The sequence below is a fragment of the Pyrus communis genome, chromosome 6, assembly GCF_963583255.1.
Source record: "Pyrus communis chromosome 6, drPyrComm1.1, whole genome shotgun sequence".
Lineage (NCBI taxonomy): Eukaryota > Viridiplantae > Streptophyta > Magnoliopsida > Rosales > Rosaceae > Pyrus > Pyrus communis.
Genome location: NC_084808.1, coordinates 29627551 through 29655532, shown reverse-complemented (window position 1 = coordinate 29655532; position 27982 = coordinate 29627551). Strand labels below are relative to the sequence as shown.

Sequence of the window (27982 nt, the reverse complement as noted above, 5' to 3'; positions counted from 1 at the left end):
GAAAGGAAATCTACATTAATCAGCACAGAAATAGAAACACTTGTTATGCTCTATTACACAACGCACCATAAGCGTGTTCATACGCTTTATCTACTCTACTGTTACTCTCTAAGGTGGTTGCATCTCTCGTACCAAAATCGTTGTAGATGTGACACCAATGGAAAAAAAAAACCGGCATTGCATCTTTTTATGGAAAATATGATCCGAATGCAGCTCAACCCCCGCTGGACTCCCAATAAACTCATTAGGAAGTCTCTTCATAATAGTTAGTCTCAGTATCTTGCCGGTGTTACAAGCCTTCTAAGCCACAGGGATGTTAGGTTCGTTTAAATTCACAAAGGCCTCAGCTCGAGCCAGGCGTGCCATTGCCGCATTCCAAGACACAAGATGGTTCATAAACGCATCCACGTACTTTCCTCTGTCATTCTGTTAACAAGTTACCCAAAGCCATTAAAAATTAGGGCCAGCCAGTGGAAACTAAATGAAGTTTGATACCAGTGCATACCTTGTAATCCAGATAATAAGCATGCTGCAAGAAAGAAAGCAAAAAGAAAAAATATTAGCATGTTCCCACAAGAGAGAGAGAGAGAGAGAGAGGGAGGGCAGGAAAAAGAGTAGCGAGAGAGATCATTTACGCACCTCCCACAGATCCAAACTGATTATAGGCTGCAGAATAAGAGATGATTAATGAAACTGCTGAAATAAATGTCACAACAAAATTGGGAAGATTGATTTTACTTACTACGTCACCCCAAACAATTGGGCAAATGGCATTTGAAGTTTTAATTATCTGAAGTCGTTTCTCTTCTCTCTTTACTGAGAAAATGAAACAATAAAAATTATCGGTAACCAGAGGAGTTAATTAGCAAAACAAGGTCACAATTAGTACAGAAACTTAGTGCTGGTGAACTCTAAAAAAATTAATGTAACAGTGAGTTTGAGATTACCCAATCATGAATATGAGAAAAATTCATTCTTCGAAATCCCAAACACATTAACTCACACAGGTTCAGAAATTAACATGAGGAAGGACTTACAAACAAGCCAAACCCAGCCAGACCCAAATAGTGTAAGTGCTGCTTCTGTAAACTTCTCTCTGAAATTAGTAAAGGAACCAAAATCCTTTTCTATCTGCTGAAGGACACCCAGTTGGGGCATGTCTCCTCCTCCCGGTTGCATGGACTCCCAAAAGAAGTCATGATTCCAGACCTACAACGATAAAGTCAAAGGATCTCGTCTCATAATCCCCAAATTAGACATGGAACAAAGTTTCCTTGTTGCAATCCCTTTACGCAACAGGTCTCCTGTTTGAAACATTATTCCATGTTATGTCCAAAACTGGACTTCAAGTTTGTGATTCCCAGTCTTGAACCAGTATGACACTGCACTAAACCTTTAGGAATAACCAATCAGGAAAACTAAAAATTTGAACAAGCTTAAGCCACAGTTCTGCTTCAGGCTACAGGATCATATCATATATTGTCCGGTGGTAGTACATTTGAACCTAAGATAGTCAAGCATGTAACAGCCTGTGGCTAAACGTTTCATATCTTTGATCAGTGACCCCTATGCAAGCTCATTGATAGCATTTAAAAATGATCTAGTCAAGAAAAGTATACAAATTAGCTAACGATTTTGTAGATACCTGAGCAGCGTTCTTAAATTCAGGTAAAGGATTCCCATTATTATATGTTGCTTTGACAAGTTCATCAAAAGTGCAGCCATATAGTATGTCACTCTTCTCTAGCTGTTTGTTCAGACCTTCCACATAGTTTCGATGATGGCCTCCCCAGTGAACTTCCAATGTTCTCTGACTCATATACGGCTCCAAAGCATCCTGAAAATAGAAACATTACAGTTCAGTCAAGGAATATCATATGCCTATCATACTTATAATATAATTACACGAATGTGTATCATCATGTGACAAGAATAAGCAACTCAGACACCGAATACTAATATGTACCCAAAAAGATTTACACCGCGAGATGGATAACCGCCACAAGTGAGGGCCTTCATAGAATCAAATGCTACACCACAAGGACTTGAGAAACCAAACAATGACATACTAAAGTATCTTGCAAATCGAATCAGGTTACAAGACATTGACAAAGAAAGGCAAATAGGAACCCGAAAAACTTGTATTCTTCATGCACACCTAATGTGAGACTAGAAGCTGACTTCGCCAACCCCATTTCACGTCCCGGAAATTGGTTTAGCAAGATGAGAAAGTAGTTGACTTACAAGTTTATAAGGAGGTTTCTTCAATCCATAGGAAGCAACAACTCTACAAGCTCTTGGAGACCCATCGGGCTGTCTTTTCTGCTGAACAAATAACCGCATATCATAGCGCAACCGAACACATGAATACATTACAACTTACAAGGGAAAATAAACACAAAGGAAATTACAGCAAATTACATAAAAAAATATAGCAAAGAACACAATAATTACGTACCAGAGGAGGAAGCTGGGGACTCTTGAAAGAGTGAGAAAATTCATTCAATAAAAGGTGAGAGGTTGGAGCTGAAAGACTGGATAAACAGAGTATCATGGCTGGCTGCTTCGATTGCTCCTCTCTCACTCAAATATGCATGTCTGCGAGATTACGACATTTTATTAAAAATAAATTAAACAAAATTTGAGGCCTGACATGCTTGAACACAGAGAGAGAGACCTTGTTAGTTGGTAGTTGGTAGTTGCTGAGCAGCGGCGTCCGGTGGGTTGGGTGAGGTTTTCCAATTCCCGCTACAAGAGTGACAGACAACTGGGGAAGCTTTCATACGAAAGGGGGTTATCGTTTCGTCTGCAGTTTCTAATTATTTGTTTGCTTTTTAGTCCTCTTGTCATTGCTAATTTGATTCGGACCAGATCAATCGTTGTTCTTTGCACTCCTGTCCAAAACCGAAGGAAAATCGAGAACCATATGGCAAAATAGATTTACGAAAAATTATCATCTGTACCACTGTTTCTTTTAACAAGATTAAAGGTACAACTACAAAGATTTTGGGAAAAATATGTTTTCACTTATCCATTTTCAATTTTGTCATTTTTTTCTTTCCCCGCTTTGCCATTTCATTAGGTTTTCTTTGTATACTTTCGTCCTTTAAAAAAAAAAAAAATTTGATATTATCTATATTTTAAAACTTCTTAGTCAACATTCATGATGCACGTTAGCACCTTTCGAAGATGCTCTGCCCAACACAAATCCGTTTTAGATTATTCGTTATTTTACCAAAAAAAGACCTTTTTTTAAATAAATAAAAAATTCGAAATTCAATAGAAAAATATTTATGTAACTGAATAGATGGTTACCCATGGATTTATAAAAATTGGCTGCCGAAAATGTTTGTCTATTGACTTTTCGTCCAGCCTAGGAAACCAAATAGATGGCTTTGAAATGGCTTATACAAATTCTCTTACTATGAAGGTGTAAAAAATATTGCCAAGATCTGTCCGTGGATGGTAATAATTTACAGAAAAATTACAATATCAAATGCATGAGGCATTGACCCCTCTTGGCAGCTTTGGATACGTGATCGATCATATATGTGGTACATCACCACTACAAAATTGACCTGCATAAATGCACATGTCAATAAAACGACTCTAAACGACGAGATGACATATCTTAAGAATGCCCAAGAGATGTGTAGATTAAACCTTTATCCAAGATACCGAAGCAAGACCCCGTCATTCCCCAGCACAAATCCTTTATTGTCATCAATAAACCTGCACCGGTATAGATATTATAACACTAAGTTCCAGTATTCCGAATACATTGAAAAATCTCTTCCTGTAAATAAGATCACTACAAGGAAATACCATATTCATGGACAAACTTTTGGAAAGATCAGACTTACTTCACGGAGTATAGATTGGCTGCAATATTATCCGCTGCTTTGTCACGGGTCCATGTCTTACCACCATTGGTAGTTTGCAGTAAAATCCCACTTCCCCCTGCTGCCCAAGCCTCATCCTGCATGTTTAGTCACTAAACATGTAAAAACTGAGTGAGAAGTTTACACTAGACAACGACTTGAATGGTAAAACTGTTACCTTTGATCGGTACCCAACATCAAGAATGCCAAACCCCCGGCTTTGGACTGGAACTTCTTCAAAATCCTCAGTTAACTGAAACAATAAGCAATAGCTTAGCTTCTATGCTATGAGAGTAACAAGGTTACAGGGTGAATTCTTCTTGCATGATAAGTTTACAGGGCAAAACAGTATTTACTTACCCCGGTACCTTTGCTTAGATAAAGTCCCCCTCCGCGAACAAGGAGCCAAAGGCCACCATCAGCTCTCCACCCCATGTTTTGAATTCTTCTTGCAACTGTTCTGTTATGTGGCTGCCAGTATGGCTGAAAATATAAACAAGGCAATGAATCACAGACTTCACAGTTAACATGAGTGCATGAGCATATCCCATCTACTTAATGCATCTGAAATTTCAGGGGGTAAAAGATAAAACACAGTGATTAGACGGAAGGAAAAGGCCATATTGCATAGAAGAGGAGAAACTCACCTGGCCAGGCTCCCAAGTGAGGTAGAAGTTACCACGGCTTGAGACAGCAACATATTTTCCATCGGGTGAGCGATTCACTGAATTAAAAGTTCCAGTGTAGTAACTTGCACCACTAATTCCACTAGAAACTGTTCTGAAAAAGTAATGGAGATGCATGAAACTTGATGCCTTTATATCATCAATAAAGGAGTAACCAGCTTAAACAAGATGAAAATCTGAGGAAAACTAAAAGAAACCATCACAGATCTTCACGACATACGCAAAATTTTTTAACTTTGAAATATTTTGACCTCCTTCGAAGATTATCTAGTTATATACTATAAAATTTTGGAAGCAACATACCTATTAAGAGTAGCGGAAACAGTCTCCTGAACAGCAGCCCTCCAGTTGTAGCCTCTATTTGATGTCACATAAATCGCACCTTCATCAGTCACCATCTCTGCACTCTTCTCACCAGTTGCCTTTATATACACCTGGAAACGTTACAACAGATTGACTTATCTCAGCTTATCTATATCCAAACGGAAAACAATGTTGATTACTTCATCCAATGTTTTGATTACTTCGTAAGAAACCGCACCACCAAGATAATAAGATATCACTTAAACTGCATAGAATCATGCTAAGAAGGGATATTTGAGATTAAATGAGTAATAGAAAGGTTTACCATATCTCCAGGAAGCTGAGAGCTTAGCGGTATCCGTTCCCAGCTGTCTCCGGAATCAGAAGTGTGCAACAGAATTGCAGGTTTTCCAACAATCCAACCCTCCTTCCCTTTGAAGCTTATGGCATTGAATCTGTAATTGAAATCTTCATCTTCCGCTGACGGAATCGAACGCGCAACCCAAGTTTCTCCGCCATCCTTCGTCTCCAAAAGGGTTTGCCTGGTCCCCAAAAGAAAACCTACCCACATAAATTAAACAACAACTACTCAAATTAATTCCCTGAATTAATTCCAACTAAAAATAAATTTTAGCAATTAATGAACAGTACTCAACATTTCTTGCATAGATTTTCTGAGGAACCAAACAACAAATTGCAGAGACAGAGAGACAGAGTGGATTTACCGTGCTTAGGGTCCTCGGGCACAAAGGCAATGTCGAGAAGGACGACGCCGGGGTCAATAGGAAGAGAAACTTTTTCCCACTCCGAAAGGGTGGGATCCTCCGCCTTGGCCGGAAGTATGGATCCAAAGAGTGGCAGAGTGGTGATGGACAGAGACAGCGCCGCCGTCTCGGAAACGAAGTGCCTGCGACTGACGAGCGAAGAATCAGAAGACGAAGAGGAGGAGGAAGCTCGACGTATAGATAGAGAGGTCCGGAAATGGCGAGGAATGGTTGTGAATTCGAGAGAGGGTTTGAGGAGAACTGTGCATTTGGAGAAGTCCGTCGTCAGTTGCAGAGCAGTCGCCATTTTCATGCTCCCTGTCTCTCAAGTCCGTTTATCTCTCTTATCCGTAAAAAATATCCACGGTTTCGCGGGTGATTTTGTGGATTGTCCTTTTAAATTGCTTATTATTAATCATATTAATTGAAAAGGAGCAACAGGGGATGTAGCTCAGATGGTAGAGCGCTCGCTTAGCATGCGAGAGGTATGGGGATCGATACCCCACTTCTCCATTCTTTTTGCCTAATTTTTTATGTTTTAACTAACGGTAGGGCAGTATACCATATGTTTTTGCCTAATATATATTTTAAGTGCCCCTCCATTTGTGTGATAGGATTTGGCATATCTGCCCCTCCATTTGTATAATAACATTTGGCATATATGTTTGTATTCCGAACATACTGAAAAATCTCTCATTTATTTGTCATGAAAAAGAATACAAACATATTAGATTCCTTGTTTTTTTTTACAGAGGCTCACTCAATATTCACTATCCCTCATACGGATTATTTCCCCAATTAATAAAGATCGCACTTTTCTTAAAAAAACTTGAGCTAAGCTGGTGTAATATTAATCATGATTTTCAAGAGTAATTATATTTGGATAGTAACAAGTTGAAGTGTTTAAAGTGTGGTTACATAAATAAATGGTAAGTAATCCAATTAATCAGATGTTTAATAAAGTGGATTTGGTGTATAATGATGTAAGATCCGAGTAATAAATAGATGACCATTTTTACCTCTCTTTTCTGTGTATAAATATGACTTGGGACCGAGAGCCCTCTTCGACATTCATCTAGAGAGAGAGAGAGAGAGAGAGAGCCATACATACACATATAAGTATAGTACTATATACATATACTGGGAGTGACATAATTAATTATACTAATTAATCAGAGATTAATGGATCGTACTGGTCGTGTTTTTGGATTGGTTGGGTGCTTATTGCTGGTAATGCTTCATGGAATTGCGTGTCAGGTAGATTACCATGCAGCACTTACCAAGTCTCTGTTGTATTTTGAGGGTCAACGCTCTGGAAAGTTGCCGGATAATAATAAGCTGCAGAGAGTGCGATGGCGTGGAGATTCTGCACTCAAAGACGGCGCTGATGCTGGAGTAAGACTTTTTCCATCATCCTCTTCTCTCCGTACAATACTATCTACATCATTTGCTAAATTAAATTCATGAACAGATTGATCTGGTGGGAGGATACTACGATGCCGGAGACAATCTCAAGCTAGGGTTTCCAATGGCATTCACAATAACAATGTTGTCGTGGAGCCAAATAGAGATGGGCCAACTCAAGGCAAAGCAAGAGCTCACAAATGTGTTGCATGCCATCAAGTGGGGAACGGATTACTTGATCAAAGCGCATCCCAAGCCTGAGGTGCTCTACGCGCAGATCGGTGAGCCTGATTCCGACCATGGATGTTGGCAAAGGCCGGAAGACATGGCCACCCCAAGAACCGCCTTCAAGATTGATGACCAACATCCTGGCTCCGATCTTGCTGCCGAAACTGCTGCTGCTTTTGCCGCAGCTTCAATCGCTTTCAAGAATTCGGACTATCAATACTCATCCAAGCTTCTAACGCACGCGAAACAGCTTTTTGATTTTGCATGCAATCACCCCGGTCTTTATCAGGACAGCATCCCTTCTGCCGGAAAAGTCTACGCCAGTAGTGGCTATCATGTAAGAATAGATATTTGCTTTTAACTACTTCAACTACAAGCAACACGCCAACGTGCATATATAGTTAATTATATGTACATGATTTGATTGCAGGATGAACTGTTGTGGGCAGCAGCATGGCTACATCGTGCTACAAATGAAAAAAGGTACCTGGATCACGTTGAGCAAGCAGAAGACGTAGGGGGAACAAGATCCGAATTCTCATGGGATGACAAATACGTTGGCGCACAGATCTTGATTGCAAGAGTACCTACCACTCTCCCTAATCCACATGAATTAGTATAATTACCATTAATTCTACCAATTAGTATCTGATTAATTAGTACTAATAAAACATGTACACCTTGCAGCTTGTATTGGAGGGAAAGGTTGAGAATGGAGGAAAGTGGGCCGCATGCAAGAGCCACGCAGAGGAGTTCATATGCTCGTGCATTCAGAAAGGGAACACCAAAGTGCCGCAGACACCCGGTGGCTTGTTGTGGTTTTCGTCCTGGGATAACATTCAATACGTAGCCACCGCTACCTTCGCCACCATTGTCTATTCCAATTATTTGACCACCAAATATGCCTCCCTCAACTGTGCTGCTGGCAACGCTAATCCTTCTGATCTTATTGCATTCGTCAAATCACAGGTATTACATTACGGAAAAGTACTTCGGCTCTTTTACATGTAACATTTTGACAAAATGATTTATTTTTGTGTTTTGATAAAGGTGGATTATATATTGGGGTCAAACCCCAATAACATGAGTTACATGGTTGGATATGGAGAAAACTATCCACAGCGGATTCATCACAGAGGAGCATCAATAATATCGATCAAGAAGGACTCGACACCAGTGACATGCAAAGGAGGGTACGCCGATTGGTTCAACAGAGAAGCAGCGAATCCAAATGTCCTGCATGGAGCAGTCGTGAGTCCAAATGAAAATGATGGCTTCTCCGATGAAAGAAGCAATTTTCAACATGGTGAACCCACAACATATAACAATGGACCACTAGTTGGTGTCTTGGCTCACTTTGCTTAATTAAAAGCTGCTTACAATACAATCTATATTCTGCTTAATATAATAAGAAATTGATTAAAATTATCAGAAATCAAATCCGAACTGATCAAAATTAAATATTGGTGATATATCGTAATGAACAATTGAAATCATTAAAAGTAAGCATTATTGCAAGTTAGAAAACTAAAGTGCAATTTGCATTGCCGGAATTCCGTAACGAATAGGACGAAAATAAAACTTTCAGAAAAAAAGAGGAGCCCGAGGTTTTACATGTCAGGGGCAGAGAAGCAGTTGCAAGTAGCAGCACGGTCCAGAAAAGCATCAAAATATATATAGGTATGTAAGTTCGTGTTGCAGATGCGCAACAGTAATACGCTTCAACAGATTCAGATTCAAGATTCATCCATTGGGAGATAAAGTGAAAAAATATTCGAGTTATTAAAAATACATTTGTAGCTCAAAGGGTAAAATCCTTGTTAATTGCCTTATATGGTTACTTTTAATCACGATGGAAAGTATTTTGCACAAATAAAAAAATTTGTATTTTTCATAAATAAAAACGTGGATTGTCATCACCGTTTCTAGGCTATTTTGCAAATTATAACAAATATCGTCGTCAAATATATTTGCTTGCACCTCCACTGCAAGTTCGCAACGTGAATATGAAAGGCTTTCGTTATTATTCATGTAGATGGAGTCGCTTCCGGAAATGTTTTCGGCCTTACTACAATTTTTGTCCATTTATTTTTAAATTTTCAACTTAAATAATCAATTAAAAATACATTTATAGCTTAATAAATGGTAAACAAGCTTTCATTTTACCTTATAAAGTTACTCTTGATCGTGATAGAAAATATTTCCCAAAAATAAAAAACTTACATTTTTCTAAAAAAAACGTGAGCTAACCATCATAAGTGAAATATGAATAATGTTTCCATCTGCTTCGTTGCTTTTTTTAAAAAAAGTACTTATGCTCATGAATGCTTCTATTACTAGAAGGGCTTTTATTCTAAACGTGTTGAAACTTTTATTAAAAAATTCCTAAGATGCTTCTTCGAAGACAGTTTCTATGTGCGAAGAAGGCTTGTGAGTTTTTTTGTGTGCCAAAAGCCTTTTACAAAAGCAATTCTAAAGAAAACAATTCGGTATGATTTGGTACTGAGATGATTTTCAAAAAAACAAGTATCAAAAAAAGCTAGGAGCATTTTTTTGTTTGGTAAACTTCCAACTTCAGTTTTTTTTCACAGTTTTGAATAAAAAAAAAACAAAAACAGCAAAAGGTAGCTTTGAAAAACTGACTTTTCAGCTTTTGCGTAAACCTTTTTTCTAAGAGGCACTGAGCGCTTTAATGAAACTTTCATATACCCAAAATGACCTTAAGCAATTAAAACTTCACACAGAGGTTCGGAAATTTACCCAGTCGTCAATTAGGAATGAATTGGTCTTTGATTAGTTGTAATGGCATCGGTGATGCTTTGTTGGTTTCTGGGCAGAAAATACAGAGCATGCATTAGCTCTAGTCCTTTGAATTTAACCTCAAACTTCACAAATAAAATCAAGAGAATTACCCAGAGTTGAGATTTGGCGATTGGTGTAGATTCAGTCTCAAGTTTGCTGGAAAAATGACCAAGAAGGCCACCAGATTGTTGGGCATGAACACAGAGAGGGCATTTGGGGTTAAATCCCAAGAATTTCATGCCAAAATTCGATATGCAGGATACATAAGTTGTAACTGAGATTAAATGAAGGTTGAATTGAGTTTGAAGCACCCCAATTTCATTGAGCCTCAGGTCAACTCGTCGAAGAGTTTTTCACTGAGAGGGAAGGGGTTGGCTTTCTTCATTTTTGAGCACTTGATCTTCACATGCAATGCCACCATTCAAATCCACAGGTCAAACTATACCTAAAATAGGGAATATTGGTATGGATTTCACTTGAAAATTGGCATTGGTGTGGGTGATTCTCTCGGTAATTAGAGAGAGTGAGAGTATCATATTTAGAGAAAGAGTTTATAGAGAAATGAGAGTCTCACGGGAAAAAGAGAAGAACGAGAGAATAAGAGGGAGACTAAATAAAAGGAGTGGGCCCCTCAAGGCACACTAAATATGACCAAACCCTTTTTGGTCATTTTACACGGTCACAACTGTTTTACATAAAAGTTTACCAAACACTATAATACAGTTTTTTTTCCCAAAATCAGTTTTACAAAAAAATTTACCAAACATTTTACTACTTTATTTCACAGCTGCTTATTCTTACAGTACAATAAAAACAATTTTTTTTCTTTCAAAACACAGCAATACCAAACCAGTCTTTCATCATTTGGCGCTACGTCTGAGTTGGATTTCATTGGATAGCCAACTTATATGTTAAAGAAAGACTAATTTGGACCCTAGGGTGGAATGTAAGAGACGAAACATTACAAAAAATGCCGAGTTTTTTTTTTGGAAACAAAATGCCGAGTCTTTTATAAGAAGCTTTCGCCTTTACTTTCGTTTTAAAATTTTTCTTCTCAGACGCTTTTCCCCAAAAGAGATAATTTCACTCGTATGGTCTCCTCCCCAAAAATTTATAAACCTCCTTTTTCCCTCCATAGAAACCCTAGAAGGGGACAGAAGCTCTCTACTCTCTACCCCCTTCCTCTCGGGCTAACCCAAATACTCACACAGAGAGATGCCACGTGGTGGTAACTACTACAACTTCACGAAGATCAGGGACGCCATTGATTCCGTCGGCGCCAAGGTCAACGTAATCGGCGTCGTCCTCGAGTGCAGCTTTCCTCGCCAAACCAGAGGCACCGGTAAATCTTCTTCCTTCAATCAAATTCATCAAATTTTTGTAATGTGCTTGCATATGTGTGTTAATTTGTCTATTTGTGGTGGCGATGATGAAACAAAGGCCGGACTTACGGCTGCTTCCGGCAAGGTCGGTAGTAGATTGATGAGACTCTTAACGAAAAGGTGTTTGCTGAGCCGCGTGTTACTTTTGTTCCATTTCTCTGGGTCTTTATAATATTTTGTCTTTTTCTGTTAAATTAATTATTTTTAGTTCTGCTTTTGGATGCAATTTTTCTTATTTCTTTCTGTTTGTTTGTTATATACGTATTGGTGTGAATTTTTTGCAGATTGGTTCGTTTCGGTGCGTATAATCGATGAGACGCATCAGGATCCCGGGCTGTCGGTTAACATTTTTACAGATAGGAATGAATGTCCTCGCATTTTATCTGTTGGAGACATAATTCAGTTCCAACGGGTCATGGTATATCTTGAGCTTAACTTCATTTAATTTTCTTTCCGGGATTCTTCAATTGCTGATTTCTCAAGCAAAATGTTCGATCTGTAACTAGTGTGGTATATTTTCATTTTTGCTAAAGATATTTTGATCAAATAAATTGCTTGTTGCCCTTCTTTTTCCCTACTAAATCATGTTTTCTTCGTTATCAAAATGTTCCATGTTATCTGTTATAAATTTAGATAATGTTATGTACTATCATTTACCCCATTTTATTAAAGGCATGAAATGTTCTGTACAAATCATGATTGTAGTTGACTTGGGCGTAACTTGTGCAGATTAATCATCATGTAGGTAAAGTAAATGCTGTTTTTTGCAAGAAGTTCTCTACCTTTGCTATTTATTACGGAAGTGACAATACAAATTTAAGTCCTTATCATGCTTGCAAAACATTTCGCGAGAGAGACCATGACAAGAACTTTGTGATAGACTTGAGAAGCTGGTTGAAGAATTTCCATTTTCACGAAGGTATACTTAAAAAGTATTTTGTTTCACATAGCAACACAACGGCATTAAATTATGTATAAGTCTAACTCGTTCACAGTAGATATTACAACGTTGTGGTTATTTTTGGATGACTATGGATATGATTCTGGTGTGCTGGATGGATTATGGTTGTGAAAAAGGTAGTTGATGATAGTCCCACATGGATTAGGCTTTTGTAAAGATAGCTTGCTCAAAAGACAAAAGGGTTAGATTTACCTTTCTAGAATGTTGGAATTGTTTTTTGTTACATTCTTTTAAGATTATTATGTAGTCATGTACATTTCCGGCATAGGGAGTGATGTTATTCAACTTGTCTTTCTCTAGACAACCATAACTAGGTTGGTGATAGAGGTGCTATTTTTATGATAAGTCAGTGCTAGTTGTGAATGATCTAATTTGGAATCTCTTTTTCAAGGGAGATACCTGGATTTATAGGGGGTAAGTTTTCGTGAAATGGCATTGTGTGACGTTATTCAACTTGTCTTTCTCTAGACAACTATAACTAGGTTGGTGATAGAGGGGCTCTTTTTATGATAAGTCAGTGCTAGTTGTGAATGATCTAATATGGAATCTCTTTTTCCAAGGAATACGGTTGATCACTGGATTTATAGGGAGTAAGTTTTCATGAAATGGCATCATCATTTGAGCAAAGGTGTTTATGTTTTTGCTCTGGTTTTTTAGGCAAAAGTATATAGTGATTCTAAATCCTTTTACAAATCCACTTTAATGGTTTGTGAAGAGGAAGCACCATACGGTTATGATTCTATACATGCTGCCAAATACTTTGTCCAAATTAGAGGCACCCTGGATGGTAGATTTGTAGTAACTTTTGACCTAATTGTATATATGAGAAAAGATAGGAACTTTATTTTGCTTGGTAGATAGAGGTATATCATAAGCCTGCCTTATATCTTTTCATCTTGTCTTACTAGAAATGTATATGGTTTGTAGGTGCAAATTATTTCTCATTCGTCAGAGAAATGAAAGGAGGTGAAGATTATAATTTGGTTTGTAAAGTAAGTCAACCGTTTTTGTTAAATATGTGTGCATTGGTTAAATGAATACTGCAGATTTGTTTCTCTTTTAAATGGGGAACAAAGCAGGATATTTGAATTATTTCTAAATTACTCAATATGATTAAAGATCTAAGTCAGTTCCTTTTGTTCTGTAATTATTCCATGTACCGAGTACAACATAATAATTTTCTTTGTTTTCTACCTCAAGATAATCCATATCCATGAGGGTGCTGGAAATGAATGGATGGCCTTTGTTTGGGATGGAACCGATGCTCCACCAGCAGATATTCTTCAAAAGTGAGTTGATAGCTGTTAATGTTTATTTTTTCTTATATAACATCATAAAATTATGGGGTACTTTGCAATTGCTTCCTGTCTCGTCAGAAAATTTCAAAACGGGTCCTTTCCTTTTTCTTCAAATATAAGACGGGGGTTATTTTCCTTTCATATAATTAGTGTTGAAGTTATATAAAGTGATTGATCTTTTCAACATACTTCCCATTGATATTCTGTTATCAATTTTTTGTTGGATTTTTTTTTTCCATGCAATTCTCCTCGGGAGTGAACTTACCAAATTGCAATCCATGTAATGGTTTATGACATTAGCGCATCACCTTACTGGACTGAGCCTATATATATATGTTTGTTGGTTATGAAAGCTAATTTAGTTTTATCTATATGGTTACTATTTGTATATTTTATCTGAGTAAAATATTAAATGTTGCTAAATCTGAACCACAGGCTAGAAGATGAAATGAAGCACCCACTTCCCCTACATCTGGAACCATTTCCTTTGCCAAGTGATACCTTATGCAGCAGCTTTCCTGCAGTTGGAACTGTCTTAAGAGTGATATCTCAGGACCTTGAGAATGACAACCTTCGCCTGCTAAAAACTGGGGAGTGGGTGAAGCTTGTAAATTTGCTATGTGAAGTGCATGCAGGAATATGGCGTTGTGTTCTGACACCCTTTACAAAGCTTCGATATACACCAAAAGAGGACCGTCTCAAACTTGAGCGGAAAAGGTTGTAACTTTCGGAAACCATTTAATTATCATTCATTGCATCATTATGTTGTATAACTCGCTAAAACTCTAATGCACATATCCCTTTGCATATTTTTTATGGATTAGGTTATTTAACGAACGATTAGCCCAAAGTCCAGAAAGTTTAATGCAGATGCCATTTGGGGGCTTTCCCTTGCCTCAAGTCACAGGTACTGCATTTTTTTTTCTTGTGCTGAATTAATCTTTGATTTCTCATTCATTCACTTTTCTCTTTCAATTCTTGGAAATTGTTTCATCTCTTTGAAATTCTCTTATGATTGTTTATTTCCCGCAGAGGTTGATGATAGTGACAACGACCATGCAATATTTCTTACCTTAATGGATGTTGTTGCAAGTTCAGAGGTATCCTACCTCTTTCATGCAGCTCTTAGTTTATGCCTGTGTTTTCTTGCTCAGAAGCCTATTTATGCTTCTCTTTTTGTAGTTTTGTACAGTACATGAACTGTATGTATTCCATATTGTGTAGGTTCCAGCTAGTTTCAAGTGTGTAGTCCCAGCTAGTTTCAAGTGTGTAGTTCGAGTCATAGCAACTTTACCATGGCAGGCTGCGGACTTCATCTTTCCTGCTGGGATTGACAGAATTAGGCTGACTCTGGAGGACTCGACCGCTAGAATTCATGCTTTTTTGTATGCAGAAGATGGGGTAAGAATTCGAATTCGTCACTAACTTATAGTCGGACAGACTATGATCCATCCTTTGGCCATGATATTTTCTTCTACTAATCTTCATTTTCATTTATAATATAGGTGAAATTTTTCGATGGCCAGTCCTCTGTCGAGGAACTGGAGATCAAACGCAATGCCTTGTTAGGAGTGAGAGTAAATAACGATGGGGTGCGAGACGACACTCGTAGAAATCCCCCTTGGGTACAAGTTTGGCTAAAATCTGAAACCGACCAACAAGGAAATCTGCACTACCGGGTTTTCGGCACCAAAGTGGTGGCAGCCTGAAATCATTAAACCGCTCACGTGGTTGGAGATCTATTTTGCAAGTTGTCTGCGGAGCTCAATATTCCCTACCAACTCGACTTTGGGAACTTTTGTATATGATGCAGCTCGGATTATGTTTTTGTGTAAATAATTTGTAGGGCTTGATCGTAGTAACGCTTTGCAAGATGAAGATCCGAAGGCATCCCCCGCAAGGTTGAACATGGTCTCTGCCGCTCGTTCATAATCCCTCTCGATCGGTACCCTTAGATGGGAAGAATGAAAAACAAAATAGTGCGAAGCCGGAGTGACAACATGTTTCAGCATGAGCTTCCTGACCATAGATAATACACATGCATCCCAAATCAGCAAAGCAGCGAGTTCGTTCACCCTGCTCAGACGCCTTTCTGCATCGGTGCACAAACCGGATTCTCCTATGCACATGCGTCGTTCGCCATATTTGTCAAGAATCCACGCAGCGTTACTCCGCGCTACATCATACCCTAATTCGGCCATCCTTGAATACAAGGAAAATGCCCGCCCTGCCCGTGTCCCCTTTTAACTATGATTCTATTAAAAGTACATTCGTGGTTCAATAAATAATAAAATCGTTTTCAATTGTCTTATTAAGTTACTCTTAATCGTGATAGAAAATATTTTACAAAATAAAAAATTTGCATCTTCATAAAAAAAATACGTGGGATTACATCACGGTTTCCAAGCTGTTTTCCAATTTTATAAAAAAAAATTGCTTTCACCTAAATTGTATTGTAAGGTTTTGAAGATTCATGTAAGACTCTTTGTTAATGTTTTTGTCAATGAAGTTACGTTTTGGCAATGTTTTGGCCCCACTACAATTTATGTCCATTTATCTTCATGTTTTTGGCTTAAATACTTTATCAAAAATACATTTGTTGCTTATTAAATATTAAATTGCTTTCAATTGCCTTATAAAACTACTTTTAATCGTGACAGAAAACATTTTGCAAAAATAAAAGATATGCATTTTTATCAACCAAAAAAAAAAAAAGTATGGGCTAACCATCATGGTTTCTAGGTCATTTTCCAAATTTATACAAAAATTGTTGTAAACTCTATTTGCTTTCACCTTAACTGCACAGTGAGATTTTGAAAATTTATATAAGACTTTTTTTTCTTTTCTTTTACATGTAGTCCTATTTTGGCAATGTTTTGAGCCTACTACAAATTTTGTCCATTTATTTTTCATTTTTTGGTTAAAATATTTTATTAAAAATACATTTGTGGCTCAATAAGTTGTAAAACCACTTTTAATTACGTTATAAGGTTATTCTTAATCGTGACAAAAAATATTTTGCATAAATAAAAAAATTTGTGTTTTTGTCAAAAAAAATGTGGACTCCATCACCGTTTCCAGGATATTGTGCAAATTCGAACTAAAATCTATTTGCTTTAATCTTCACCGCACAAGTTAAAAATTCTTGTAAGACTTTTTGTTGATATTCTTGTAGATGAAGTCCTGTTTTTGCAATGTTTGGGAACCGCTTCAATTTTTGTCCATTTATTTTAAAGTTTATAGCTTCAATATTCTTTTTTTTTTTTTGTCAAGCTCAAAAATTCTATTAAAAATACATTTGTGGCTCAATAAATGGTAAAACATCTTTCATGTCACATCCCGGCCCGGGGGGGGGACCACTTCCCGGGCCCGCTCCACCACCGTAGCACGATATTGTCCGCTTTGGGCTTACCATTCCCTCACGGTTTTGTTTTTGGGAACTCACGAGCAACTTCCCAGTGGGTCACCCATCATGGGATTGCTCTAGCCCTCTTCTCGCTTAACTTCGGAGTTCCTACGGAACCCGAAGCCAGTGAGCTCCTAAAAGGCCTCGTGCTAGGTAGGGATGAGAATATACATTTTAGGATCACTCCCCTGGGTGATGTGGGATGTTACATTTCAATTACCTTATAAAGTTACCCTTAATCATGACGGAGAATATTAATCATCGTAAACTTTACTTGCTTTCAACTTAAGTTTGAAAATCCATGTAAAACTTTTGTCAATTTATTTTTAAGTTTTCAACTTAGATATTCTGTTAAAAACACATTTGTAGCTTAATAAATTATAAAACTACATTCAATTGCCTTATAAAGTTACTCTTAATCATGACAGAAAAATATTTAGCAAAAATAAAAAAAATTGAATATATCTCAAAAATACGTGGGCTAACAGTCATAGTTTTTAGGCTATTTTGCAAATTAGTATGAAAATCGTCGTAACATCTATTTTCTTTCATCTTCACCACATTGTCAGGTTTTGAAAATTCATGTATGACTTTTTGTTGATATTCTTGTTGATGGAATCCCGTTTTGGCAATGTTTGGGGCCCCACTACAAATTTTGTCCATTTATTTTTTAAGGATTTTAATAGACTTATAAATCCATGATTTTGATGGAGTTTAATTGATTTTTAAAGATTCCATGTAATATTTTGATTCAATTCCCTCTAAATCTTAGGGGAGACGTGAGATTTGTGAATGCTTAAAATACACTATGATATCTCTCTAATTTCATCAAATTCCTCAACTTTTAAAAATACTTTAAATAAATTCTTAATTAAATATACCTGAAATATTGTAAACTTCTTTAGAATATTAATTGAATTCATCCGAATTTCTAAAGATACATGTTGAATTTCGGAGAAACGTTTAAAATCTTGATTGAATACTTCTAGATATATTAAAAGAATTTAAAAAATTCTTTAAAATTCCAGTTGAATTCAACACCATATAGACTGAAATTTTATTAATTTGGATACTTTGATGGAAGGATAAAATATTGAATTTAAGTTAAGCAAATTAATAATTCCGTCTAAAATCATGAAAATACTCATACCATATAGGAATTTTTCCCTCAAATTTGAGTTGTGCTACATAAATATAATGGTACGAAATCCATATCAAATTAGTATAATAAAGTTGTTTATAGATATATTAATAATGAGAAAATCTAATGCGGGGATGAAGCAAAATTAATTTAGATGTCTAATACAGTGAATTTAGTGGATATAATTATATATCCATAAATGAATACTCGTTCTTATCTCCTCTTTTCTGGGTATATATATGAATCAGTACCTGCTTCTTCAATCTTCATCAGTCAGAGTACGCAGAGAGAGAGAGAGAGATTTTTACGTGCACATATACATATACTGATCATCAAGAAATCAGTGAGAAAATAATGGATCATAGTACTAGTCGTGCTTTTGGTTTGTCTGTCTTATTAGTGTGCGGAATGCTTCATGGCATCGCGTGTCAGCCGGTAGATTACCATGCTGCAGTTACCAAGTCTTTGTTGTATTTTGAGGGTCAACGCTCTGGAAAGTTGCCGGAAGATAATAAGCTGCAGAGAGTGCAATGGCGTGGAGATTCTGCACTCCAAGACGGCGCTGATGCTAGAGTAAAACCTTTTCCATCATCCTATTCAATACATAAAGTTACACATACATATATGGAGTCTCGTTTACATCACCTGGTGACCAAAGATTCATGGTCACTTATTTTTACATTTGATATCAATGATTGAGATTAAAACACTAAAAGCACATTTATTTATTCTCCACCTTTGATTCAAAACCAAAAATGATTGACTATATATTTAGATTCGGACATTTAAAGTTACGCAGGGGGAGTAATTGTTGATACTCCACAAAGTCCTAATGAAACCCTAACATAAAATTATTTTTAAGATTTTTAGGAGGCGTGCATAATGACTTTTATGTACTATTAATGTCATCGACTCAATCAAATTAATGAATAGATTGATCTGGTGGGAGGATACTATGATGCCGGTGACAATCTGAAGCTAGGGTTTCCAATGGCGTTCACAATAACAATGCTATCATGGAGCACAATAGAGATGGTCAGCCCGCTCCAGGCAAAGCAAGAGCTCGCAAACGCCTTGCTCGCCATCAAGTGGGGAACCGATTACTTGATCAAAGCACATCCACAGCCGGACGTGCTCTACGCGCAAGTTGGACAGTCCGATTCTGACCATGGATGTTGGCAAAGACCGGAAGACATGACCACCCCGAGAACCTCCTTCAAAATTGATGCTCAACACCCTGGCTCCGATCTTGCTGCTGAAACTGCTGCTGCTTTTGCCGCTGCTTCAATTGCTTTCAAGAATTCTGACTCTCAATACTCGTCCACGCTTCTAATGCACGCGAAACAACTTTTTGATTTTGCCCGCGATCACCCCGGTCTTTATCAGGACAGCATCCCTTATGCCGGAAAAAGCTACAGCAGTTCCGGTTATCATGTAAGAGTAAATGCTTCTATCTACTTGAGATGCAAGCAATACACATCGAAAGAAAATAAAAGTGTCTATGTAGCTAAGAGCTATTTGATAAGCATTTTGTTTTTATATGCATGATTTGTCTGCAGGATGAAATGTTGTGGGCAGCAGCATGGCTGCATCGCGCTACAAATGAAAAACCGTACCTGGATTACGTTGAGCAAGCACAAGATATAGGGGGCACAAGATATGCATTCTCATGGGATGACAAATACCTCGGCGCACAGCTCTTGGTTGCAATGGTACTACTTAGAACTCTCCTTAATCCGCGTTAATTACCTCAACACCAATAAAACATGTGCATCTTGCAGCTTGTACTGGAGGGGAAGGTTGACAATGCAGGAAAATGGGCAGAATACAGGAGCCACGCAGAGGAGTTCATTTGTTCGTGCATCCAGAAAGGAAGCATGAACAGGAAGCGTACACCCGGAGGTTTGCTATCGTTTGCGCAGTGGGACAACATTCAATGCGTCGCCACTGCTACCTTCGCCACCATTGTTTATTCCAATTACTTGGCCGCCAAAAATGCCTCCGTCAACTGTGCTGCTGGCAACGCTAACCCTTTTGATCTTGCTGCATTCGTCAAATCACAGGTATTGCATTACGGAAAATACTTTGGCTGCTTTACGTGCAACAAGTCAAACATATACAGTTTGACACATGGGCAAACCTTTTTTTTTATTTTTTATTTTTTATTCCTTTTGTGTTTTGATTAAGGTGGATTATATATTGGGGTCAAACCCCAAGAACATGAGTTACATGGTTGGATATGGAGCAAATTATCCGAAGCGGATTCATCACAGAGGTGCATCAATTATATCAATCAAGCAGGATCCGACACCAGTGACATGCGGCGGAGGGTACACTTGGTGCCACAGCAACGCACCGAACCCAAATGTGCTAGATGGAGCTGTCGTGGGCCCAGATAAAAATGATGGTTTCTCCGACGATAGAGGCAATTTTCAACTTGGTGAACCCACAACTTATAACATCGGTCCATTAGTTGGTGTCTTCGCTTACTTTGCTTAGTTTACAACTATTTACAATGTAACACATTGTGCATAATCTTATAAGAAAGGGCTAAAATGATCAAAAATCAAAATGCAATTGCTGAACTAGTCTAAATTATTAATGTCGTATTCAAAAATTGATCTTTTCAGTAGTTGAAATTTGTAAAACGATCATTGTTGCCAATTTCCATATATAATATGCCTAAACCATTCAATAAAGTGAGATTTTTAATCTTTTTTGGCCGTTTTCTTTCTTTTCACCTCTGCTTTATGCTCCAAACATAGTGAGCAGTACAAATATTCGACACATTAAAATATATTCGGGGACCCTCTATTATTAGTTTATATTTAATTTTTATTATTTATTATTTTAAAAATCAACAAAAATTAATTTCGGCACCTAATAAATTGTAGGATCACATTCAAAGGTGTTGCAACATTTTCGTTAACTCCTACGAAAAATATTTCCCAAAACTAAAAATTTCAATTTTTTTACAAAAATTGTAAGTTATATTTTCCAATCAATTTTGAAGATTATTACAATTTTTATTATAAGCTAAAATTCGAGTCATTCTAGTCATATCACATGTTTCCTAAAATTAATTTAGGACATTCCGAAGATTTTCGAGGCCTACAAATTTCTTTGGGGGCTCCGCTAGTAGTCTATAATATTTTTTCTATTTTTCAACTTTAAAAATTAATAAAAAATAGTTTCAGGATTTAATAAATGTTAGAATCACATCCAAATGTCTTGTAACATATTCCTTAGCTCCCATGCCAAAAATTTCTTAAAAAAAAAATTTCATTTTTTCACAAAAACTGTGAGTTATAACCCACGTTATCCAATCAACATGAGAATTTATACAAAATTTGAGTCATTCTCATCGTATCACATTCTTCCTAAAATTAATTTTAGGACATTCCCAACTTTTTTTTACACTTATAAATATATTTCGGGAGCCCTCTATTAGTTTTTTTTTATTTTTTTTTCCTCTTTTTTACATGAAAAATCAATAAAAATTAATTTCGGGGCCCAATAAATTGTAGGATCATATTCAAGGGTCATACAACATTTTTTTTAACTCCCACACAAAGTATTTCCTAAAACTAAAAATTCAATTTTTTTTTTTTTTTAAACCGTGATATAACCCATGCTTTCCAATTGATTTCGAGAATTTTTACAAGACTCATTATAAGCCAAAATTCGAGTCATTCTCATGGTACCCCATGTTTCGTAAAATTAATTTTAGGGCATTCCAAACATTTTCAACACATAAAAATATATTTGCAGGACTATTCATTAGTTTATGTTTAATTTGAAATTTTCAACTTTAAATAATCAATAAAAAATAATTTCGGGAACAAATAAATGGCTGAATCACATCAATAGGTCTTGCAACATTTTCCTTAACTCCCACACAAAATATTTCCTAACACTAAAAATTTCAATTTTATTAACAAAACCTCCGAGTTATAACCATGTTTTCCAATCAATTTGAGAAATTTTTACAACATTCATTATAAGCCAAAAGTCGAGTCATTCTCATCATACCGCATGTTTCCTAAAATTAATTTTAGGACATTCCGAAGATTTTTGGCACCTACAAATTACTTTGGATCCCCACTATTAGTTTATATTATTTTTTCTATTTTTCAATTTTAAAAATCAATAAAAATAGTTGCGGGACCTAATAAATGCTAGGATCTCATAAAAAGATCTTGTGACATCTCACATCACCTAGGGGAGTGATCCTTATATGTATATTCTCATCCTTACCTAGCACGAGGCCTTTTGGGAGCTCACTGGCTTCGGGTTCCGTAGGAACTCCGAAGTTAAGCGAGAAGGAGGCTTGAGCAATCCCATGATGGGTGACCCACTGGGAAGTTGCTCGTGAGTTCCCAAAAACAAAACCGTGAGGGAATGGTAAGCCCAAAACGGACAATATCGTGCTACGGTGGTGGAGCGGGCCCAGGAAGTGATCCGCCCCGGGCCGGGATGTGACATTTGGTATCAGAGCCTAACCCTGACCGCGTGTGTGCCGACGAGGACGTCGGGCCCCTAAGGGGGTGGATTGTGACATCCCACATCGCCTAGGGGAGTGATCATTATATGTATATTCCCATCCTTACCTAACACGAGGCCTTTTGGGAGCTCATTGGTTCGGGTTCCGTAGGAACTCCGAAGTTAAGCGAGAATGAGGCTTGAGCAATCCCATGATGGGTGACCCACTGGGAAGTTGCTCATGAGTTCCCAAAAACAAAATCGTGAGGGAATGGTAAGTCTAAAGCGGACAATATCGTGCCACGGTGGTGGAGCGGGCCCGGGAAGTGATCCGCCTCGGGCCGGGATGTGACAGATCTCGCAACATTTTTCTTAACTATCACACAAAATATTTTCTAAAATTAAAATTTTCAATTTTTTTTTCACAAAATTGTGAGTTATCACTCACGATTTTTAGTCGGTTTTACAAATTCGTACATAAATCAGCGTTCAATCTATTTTTTTTCACCTTCACCTCATCGTGAAATTTTGAAAATTAAGATAAGACTTTCTGTTGAGATTTTTGAGGGTGGAACCCCATTTGACAATGTTTTGGTCCTCACTATTGTATTTTTCACTTATTTTTTCAGTTTTCGACTTAAATATTCTACTAAGTATACATTTGTTGCTCAATAAATCATAAAACTGCTTCCAAACACCTTATAAAGTTTTCCATAATGCTCACATAAAATATTTTGCAAAAATAAAAATTTTCATTTTTGACCAAAAAAACATGGGTTAACATTCACTGCTTTTAGTCGGTTTTGCAAATTCGTACAGAAATCACCATTCAATCTATTTATTTTTAGCTTCACCTCAATGTGGAGTTTTGAAAATTAAGGTGAGACTTTCCATTGAGATTCTTGCGGGTGGAACCCTATTTGACAATGTTTTGGTCCACATTATTGTATTTTTCACATTTTTTTTTCCAATTTTCGGCTGAAATATTCTACTAAGTATACATTTGTTACTCAATAAATCATACAACCGCTTCCAAACACCTTATAAAGTTTTCCTTAATGCTTGCGGAAAATATTTTGCAAAAATAAAAATTTGCATTTTGGACCAAAAAAACATGGGTGTTCACGATTTTTAGTCGGTTTTACAAATTCGTACATAAATAATTCGTTCAATCCATTTGTTTTCACCTTCGCCTCACCATGAAATTTTGAAAATTAAGGTAAGACTTTCCGTTGAGATTCTTGAGGGTGGAACCCCGTTTGACAATGTTTTGGTCCTCACAATTCTATTTTTCACTTATTTTTTAGGTTTTCGGCTTAAATATTCTATTAAGTATACATTTGTTGCTCAATAAATCATAAAACCGCTTCCAAACACCTTATAAAGTTTTCCTTAATGCTCACGGAAAATATTTCGCAAAAATAAAAATTTTCATTTTTGACCAAAAAAACGAAAGTTAACAATCACGACTTTTAGTCGGTTTTGCAAATTCGTATATAAATCACCGTTCAATCAATCTATTTTCACCTTCGCCCGAATGTGAAGTTTTGAAAATTAAGGTGAGACTTTCCATTGAGATTCTTGAGGGTGGAACCCCATTTGACAATGTTTTGGTCCTCACTATAATATTTTTCACTTCTTTCAGTTTCTGGCTTAAATATTTCACTAAGTATACATTTATTGCTCAATAAATCATAAACCCGCTTCCAAACACCTTATATAGTTTTCCTTAAAACTCGTAGAAAATATTTCACAAAAAAAAAAAAAAAAAAAAAAAATCATTTTTTACCAAAAAAGGTGGGAACTTCACCTCACCGTGATGTTTGAAAATTATAGTAATACTTTCCGTTATATTCTTAAGGGTGCAACCCAATTTTAACAATATTTTGGGCTTTCGACTTAAATAGTCTACTAAATATACATTTGGTTCTAAAAAAATCTTAAGTCCGCTTCCAGCTGCCTTATAAATTTTACTTAATGCTCATGGAAAATGTTTCATGAAAATATAATATTTGCATAAAAAAAGGGTTAACACTAACGGTTTTTTTATTTGTACATAAATCATCATTCAAACTATTCACCTTCGCCTCACCGTGAAGTTTGAAAATTATAGTAGTATTTTTTGTTATATTCTTGAGGGTGGAACCCCATTTTAACAATGTTTTGGGCCTCCCTACTACACTCTTCACTCATTTTTTTAGTTTTCAACTTAAATAGTCTGCTAAATATGCACAATAAATCGTAAATCCACTTCTAAATGCCTCATGATAATTTTTCTTAATGCTCATGGAAAATATTTCGCGAAAAAAAAAATTTGCATTTTTGACAAAAAAGTGGGTTAACACTCACTCTTTTTTGTCAGTTTTTACAAATTCGTACGTAAATCATTGTTCACACTCTTTATTTTCACCTTCGTCTCACTGTAAAGTTTGAAAATTAAAGAATTACTTTCCGTTAATATTGTTGGGGGCGGAACCCCATTTTAACAATATTTTGGGCTCACTACTATATTTTTCACTTATTTTTTTAGCTTTCGACGTAAATAGTCTACTAAATATACATTTGTTGCTCAATAAATCGTAAATCCGCTTCCAAATGCCTTATAAAATTTTCCTTAATGTTCACGGAAAATATTTCGCAAAAATAAAAAATTGCACTTTTGAGAAAAAAAACGTGGGCTAATACTCATGGTTTTTAGTTAGTTTCTACAAATTCGTACATAAATTGTCCTTAAAACTATTTATTTTTACCTTCGCCTTACCGTGAAATTTGAAAATTATAGTAATACTTTTTGTTATATTTTTTATGGTGGAGCCCCATTTAACAATGTTTTGGGCCTTACTACTATATTTTTCACTCATTTTTTTTTGTTTTCGATTTAAATAGTCTACTAAATATACAGTTGTTGCTCAATAAGTTGTAAAACCACTTCCAAATGCCTTATAAATTTTGCTTAATGCTCATAGAAAATATTTTGTGAAAATAAAAAATTTGCATTTTTGACAAAAAGAACGTGGGTTAACCCTCATAGTTTTTAGTCGATTTTTTACAAATTCGTACACAAATCGTCGTTCAAACTATTTCTTTTAACCTTCACCCCACTATGAAGTTTGAAAAATAAAGTGATACTTTCCGTTGATATTTTGGAGGGAGGAACCTAATTTTAACAATGTTTTAGGCCTCACTACTATATTTTTCACTTATTTTTTTAGTTTTCGCCTTAAATAGTCTACTAAATATCCATTTGTTACTCAATAAATCGTAAATCCGCTGCCAACTACCTTATTTTTCCCTTATTTCACAAAAATAAAATATTTGCATTTTTTTACAAAAAACGTGGGTTTAACACTCACAGTTTTTAGTCGATTTTTACAAATTCGTACATAAATTGTCGTTCAAACTATTTATTTTCTCCTTCGCCTAATCGTGAAGTTTGAAAATTATAGTAGTACTTCTTGTTATATTCTTGAGGGTGGAACCCCATTTTAACAATGTTTTAGGACTTGCTACTATATTTTTCACTTATTTTTTTAGTTTTCGAATTAAATAGTCTACTAAATATCTATTTGTTGCTCAATAAATTGTAAATATGCTTTCAAATGCCTTATAAAATTTTCCTTAATACTCACGGAAAATTTTTCTAGAAAATAAAATTTTACATTTTTGACAAAAAAACGTGTGTTAACACCACACTTTTCAATCGCTTTTGAGAATTTTACAAGAATCATTATAAGCCAAAATTCGAATCATTCTCGTCGCGTCACATGTTTTCTAAAATTAATTTTAGGATATTCTAAAGATTTCTGACGCCTGCAATCTCTTTGGGTCCCTATTATAAGTTTATATTAACTTTTCCATCTGAAGATTTTTGACACTTACAAATCTCTTCGTGTCCCCGCTATTAGTTTATATTAACTTTTCCATCTTTCAACTTTAAAAATCAAGAAAACATATTTTCGGGACCTAATAAATGGTAGGACCACGTCCAAAGGTCTTGCAATATTTTTCTTAACTCTCAAACAAAATAATTCGTAAAACTAAAAATTTTAATTTTTTCCCAAAACTGTGAGTTATAACCCACATTCTCCAATCGTTCTTGGGAATTTTTATAAGAATCATTATAAGCCAAAAGTCGAGTCATTCTCGTTATAGCGCATCTTTCCTAAATTAATTTTAGGACATTGTGAAGATTTTCAACACCTACAAGTCTCTTTGGGTCCCCACTATTAGTATGTATTATTTTTTCTATTTTTCAACTTTAAAAGTTAATAAAAAATAGTTTCAGGACCTAATAAATGTTAAGATCTCATCCAAGGGTCTTGCAACATTTTCCTTAACTACCACGCAGAACATTTCCTGAAACTAAAAATTCCAATTTTTTTCACAAAACTATGAGTTATATATATCACACACACTTTTCAATTGATTTTGGGAATTTTACAAGAATTATTATACGCCAAAATTCAAATCATTCTCGCTGCATCACATGTTTCCTAAAATTAATTTTAGGGCATTCTGAAGATTTTCAATACTTACAAATCTCTTTGTGTCCCCCTGTTAGTTTATATTATTTTTTTTTCATCTTTCAACTTTAAAAATCAAGAAAACATAGTTTCAGGACCTAATAAATGGTTGGACCACGTTCAAAGGTCTTGCAATTTTTTTCTTAACTCGCACGCAAAATATTTCCTAAAACTAAAGTTTTCATTTTTTTTTTTTTTCCAAAAACTATGAGTTATAACCCACATTCTCCAATCGATCTTGGGAATTTTTACAATAATCATTATAAGCCAAAAGTCGAGTCATTCTCGTCATAGCGCATGTTTCCTAAAATTAATTTCTGGACATTGCGAAGATTTTCGACACCTATAAGTCTCTTTGGGTCCCCACTAGTAGTTTGTATTATTTTTTATATTTTTTAACTTTAAAAATCAATAAAAAAATTGTTTCGGGACCTAATAAATGTTAGGATCTCATCCAAATTTCTCGCCAAATTTTCCTTAACTACCACGCACAATATTTCCTGAAACTAAAAATTCCAATTTTTTTTTTCTTCAGAAAACTGTGAGTTATAACCCACACTTTTCAATTGATTTTGGAAATTTTACAAGAACCATTATACGCTAAAATTCGAATCATTCTCATGGCATCACATGTTTCCTAAAATTAATTTTAGGACTTTTTGAAGATTGTTTGCAAATCTCTTTGGGTCCCTGCCATCCCGCCCTACTGTCGACGCAATAA

The 27982-nt window shown here is 36.0% G+C and overlaps 5 protein-coding genes and 2 non-coding genes across 10 annotated transcripts; 5 read left to right on the top strand and 2 right to left on the bottom strand.

Moving 5' to 3' along the window:
* Position 1: 1 nt before the first annotated feature.
* On the bottom strand, positions 2-2594 carry LOC137738119 (superoxide dismutase [Fe] 3, chloroplastic-like). 2 transcript variants are annotated; one of them, XM_068477742.1, is made up of 8 exons: positions 2459-2594; positions 2245-2325; positions 1646-1837; positions 1038-1209; positions 743-816; positions 640-666; positions 506-529; positions 2-426 (listed from the first exon to the last, which is right to left on the bottom strand). In XM_068477742.1, the coding sequence occupies exons 1-8, from the start codon at positions 2552-2554 to the stop codon at positions 301-303; spliced, it is 792 nt and encodes a 263-aa protein (XP_068333843.1). In that variant the 5' UTR covers positions 2555-2594; the 3' UTR covers positions 2-300. The 2 variants fall into 2 exon arrangements, with proteins under 2 accessions (XP_068333843.1, XP_068333845.1); XM_068477744.1 differs by having other exon boundaries at positions 2245-2322.
* A 696-nt stretch (positions 2595-3290) lies between these two features.
* LOC137737589 (photosystem II stability/assembly factor HCF136, chloroplastic-like) lies at positions 3291-5968 on the bottom strand. Its single transcript, XM_068477123.1, has 9 exons — positions 5596-5968; positions 5196-5431; positions 4871-5001; positions 4529-4661; positions 4242-4364; positions 4060-4134; positions 3864-3979; positions 3664-3732; positions 3291-3578 (listed from the first exon to the last, which is right to left on the bottom strand). The coding sequence occupies exons 1-8, from the start codon at positions 5945-5947 to the stop codon at positions 3666-3668; spliced, it is 1233 nt and encodes a 410-aa protein (XP_068333224.1). The 5' UTR covers positions 5948-5968; the 3' UTR covers positions 3291-3578; positions 3664-3665.
* A 106-nt stretch (positions 5969-6074) lies between these two features.
* Positions 6075-6147, top strand: TRNAA-AGC (transfer RNA alanine (anticodon AGC)). Its single transcript has one exon. It is a non-coding gene; the product is annotated as a tRNA-Ala (tRNA).
* Positions 6148-6859: 712 nt separating this feature from the next.
* Positions 6860-8631, top strand: LOC137735907 (endoglucanase 12-like). Its single transcript, XM_068475259.1, has 5 exons — positions 6860-7029; positions 7106-7603; positions 7697-7849; positions 7954-8235; positions 8317-8631. The coding sequence occupies exons 1-5, from the start codon at positions 6868-6870 to the stop codon at positions 8629-8631; spliced, it is 1410 nt and encodes a 469-aa protein (XP_068331360.1). The 5' UTR covers positions 6860-6867.
* Positions 8632-11121: 2490 nt separating this feature from the next.
* LOC137737573 (protection of telomeres protein 1b-like) lies at positions 11122-16020 on the top strand. 3 transcript variants are annotated; one of them, XM_068477103.1, is made up of 11 exons: positions 11279-11410; positions 11509-11570; positions 11735-11868; positions 12196-12369; positions 13339-13403; positions 13612-13700; positions 14145-14426; positions 14534-14616; positions 14742-14809; positions 14934-15110; positions 15215-16020. In XM_068477103.1, exons 3-11 carry the CDS (start codon positions 11817-11819, stop codon positions 15416-15418), a joined length of 1194 nt encoding a protein of 397 aa, XP_068333204.1. In that variant the 5' UTR covers positions 11279-11410; positions 11509-11570; positions 11735-11816; the 3' UTR covers positions 15419-16020. The 3 variants fall into 3 exon arrangements, with proteins under 3 accessions (XP_068333202.1, XP_068333203.1, XP_068333204.1); XM_068477101.1 differs by lacking the exon at positions 11509-11570 and having other exon boundaries at positions 11122-11410; positions 12180-12369; XM_068477102.1 differs by lacking the exon at positions 11509-11570 and having other exon boundaries at positions 11270-11410.
* LOC137738543 (small nucleolar RNA snoR113) lies at positions 11490-11586 on the top strand. The gene has a single exon (XR_011068986.1). It is a non-coding gene; the product is annotated as a small nucleolar RNA snoR113 (small nucleolar RNA).
* A 2590-nt stretch (positions 16021-18610) lies between the features above and the next one.
* Positions 18611-20755, top strand: LOC137736409 (endoglucanase 15-like). The gene is made up of 5 exons (XM_068475681.1): positions 18611-18829; positions 19190-19690; positions 19816-19968; positions 20038-20319; positions 20444-20755. The coding sequence occupies exons 1-5, from the start codon at positions 18611-18613 to the stop codon at positions 20753-20755; spliced, it is 1467 nt and encodes a 488-aa protein (XP_068331782.1).
* The last annotated feature ends 7227 nt before the right edge of the window (positions 20756-27982 follow it).